The sequence below is a fragment of the Aplysia californica genome, unplaced genomic scaffold, assembly GCF_000002075.1.
Source record: "Aplysia californica isolate F4 #8 unplaced genomic scaffold, AplCal3.0 scaffold01018, whole genome shotgun sequence".
Classification (NCBI taxonomy): Eukaryota; Metazoa; Mollusca; class Gastropoda; order Aplysiida; family Aplysiidae; genus Aplysia; species Aplysia californica.
In genome coordinates this window covers 180,670-182,707 of record NW_004798288.1, presented here as the reverse complement: position 1 = coordinate 182,707, position 2,038 = coordinate 180,670, and the positions used below count along the sequence as shown (strand labels likewise).

General features: G+C 43.1%; 1 protein-coding gene across 1 annotated transcript in view; it reads left to right on the top strand.

Annotated features, from left to right (window-relative positions):
- Positions 1-2,038, top strand: part of LOC101850046 (ganglioside-induced differentiation-associated protein 1) — a 19,318-nt gene that overhangs the window by 2,196 nt on the left and 15,084 nt on the right. The window contains exon 2 of the mRNA XM_005111161.3: positions 1,329-1,518. Within this exon, the coding sequence (XP_005111218.1) occupies positions 1,329-1,518 (190 nt within the window). The remainder of the gene's footprint in view (positions 1-1,328; positions 1,519-2,038) is intronic.

Here is a 2,038-nt window from a genome sequence, read left to right as displayed (position 1 = left end):
GGAGGTGAGGGTGAAGAAATATGAATAGAGAGGATGTTCAAGCGGAAGCCTACAACAATGTCACATCGTTAAAGAGAGCATCCGTCAAAAATTCAGAGACGGGGATTATGCTCTCTGTAGCAGCTGTTGTGGCGTCCTCTTGGTACGTTATTACGAGGCAAGGCTTCCGCTTGAATATCTCAAAACGTAGCAATTCTGCTAGGAATATGACATCCTCTCCATCCACATCCCAGGTGTGAGTACACTTCACCCCACTGACCGCAGCAGAGTCAGTGTTTTTGATGGAATGAAAAAGGTGGACCATGTCTTCAGAAAGGTCACAGAAAAGGTCTCCCTCAGTTCCTGTTGTGAGGAAGTCTGTGACCTTCTGCTCCACCTTCTTCCGATCTGTGCGGTCCCTCCTTTGGGCCAATTCCACCTGGCGCTGGCGCTTGACGTTGGTGTTCTCCTGCTCCTTCTGTTTGAGGGCGCTTCGATTTCGGGCTCCTTGAGAAATTGCAAAAGAGACAATCTCACATTGTTCAGCAGAGGGCTTGCTGTTCAACCACTCTGCTGTCTTGTTCGCTTGCCAATTCACTTTTCCGTCAAGGAACCCGATGGTGGCGTTAGGTGCTCGACGAAATTGAGCATCGAAGCACCCTAAGGTCGGCTCCGAATGCAGACAATTGATGATTGTCCGCTCGACTCTTATAATTTTCAAAAATTGCGAAATGTTCTTGTGTTGAGTAGGTAGCTGGATCACTCATTTTTTTTCTCTTCTCATTGTCGATGGTCACAGAGATAATAAATTGCCTGTTGGCAGAGAAAACTTCTTAAGACTTGCTCTGGACCAGGGATTCTGAACTTTATGTTAAAAAGTTCCCAAGGATTGCTTTTCACATTGAAGAATTAAGAAAAGGCTGGATTAAAAGAAAAGGAAGGACTTCCGTAATGAGCAATCTCCCGATTCAGACCATAAAGAAGAGACCTAACCCAAACACTAACCAATAAAAAAGGCTAACCTTAACCCTAACCTTAACTTCTATTAATAATGGTTGCTCGTTATGGAATATCTCCCAAAGAAAATGATGAAAAAGAAGACAAAAAAGAACTTTGGCCCTTTCAGCTATCAGTACGTTAACTGACTACTCACCAGAAAAATGTATAAAGATCTCTTGCTTTGAAAAGTATAAGTAGGTTCATAGTTTTGAACACAAGTATAAAATGAAATAGGCCCGACTAGATTTTGCTCTTAAACCGTTTACCAATGAGTATTATACATTCTATCAGCATTTTTGCATTATCATCGTGTTGCATGTGTGGATTCAATCTGTGTTCATTATTTCCAGGTGCTTATAAGTTTATTTGAGAAAAAGCTCAAGTTCAAGCCCAGCATTGTAAGTCTCTTCCACGGGCAGCACATGGAGCCATGGTACGTCCGTCTGAATCCTAATGGCGCTCACGTTCCTGTCTTGGTCCACGGAGAGATGATCATCAATGATCCTGACCGAATTATTGACTATGTCGACAAGTTACAAGGTTTGTCTACCAAAAACTGTTTTGCACAAAGGAGTCGAGCAACAATGAACACATACAGTCGAACTTGCCATGACGGCCACCTGTACGAACGGCCACTTTCCTTTTCCCCCAATGTTTTTTTTTCTATATAATTCCACTGTGTTCAATGTGACCGCGGCCACCTTATTTTATCGCTCAACCCCTATCACACCAAACAATAACTCCTGCAGGGCTTGAAATAGACCGTGGCACTGCGGCAATTTGCCTTAGTGCCTTTGCAATTTGTTGTAATGCCCTTAAAATCACAGGGTTAACCGCTGCAATTTTTGCCGTGCCCTTGATTTTAGTTTTTTTTAAATGTACCACCATGAAAATAAAATCAATATTTTCCCTGTGCTGTCCCTTTTGGAAAAAAAAAAAGAAAAGAAAGTTATACAAGCGTCTTGTCGGGTTCGCCGCCGTGGCAGGTCAGTGAACCTTGTTGGGGTGACCAAAGTTCATTCAAAGTCTGAACGCCGCGAAGTATAGGACTCCGGAAGGG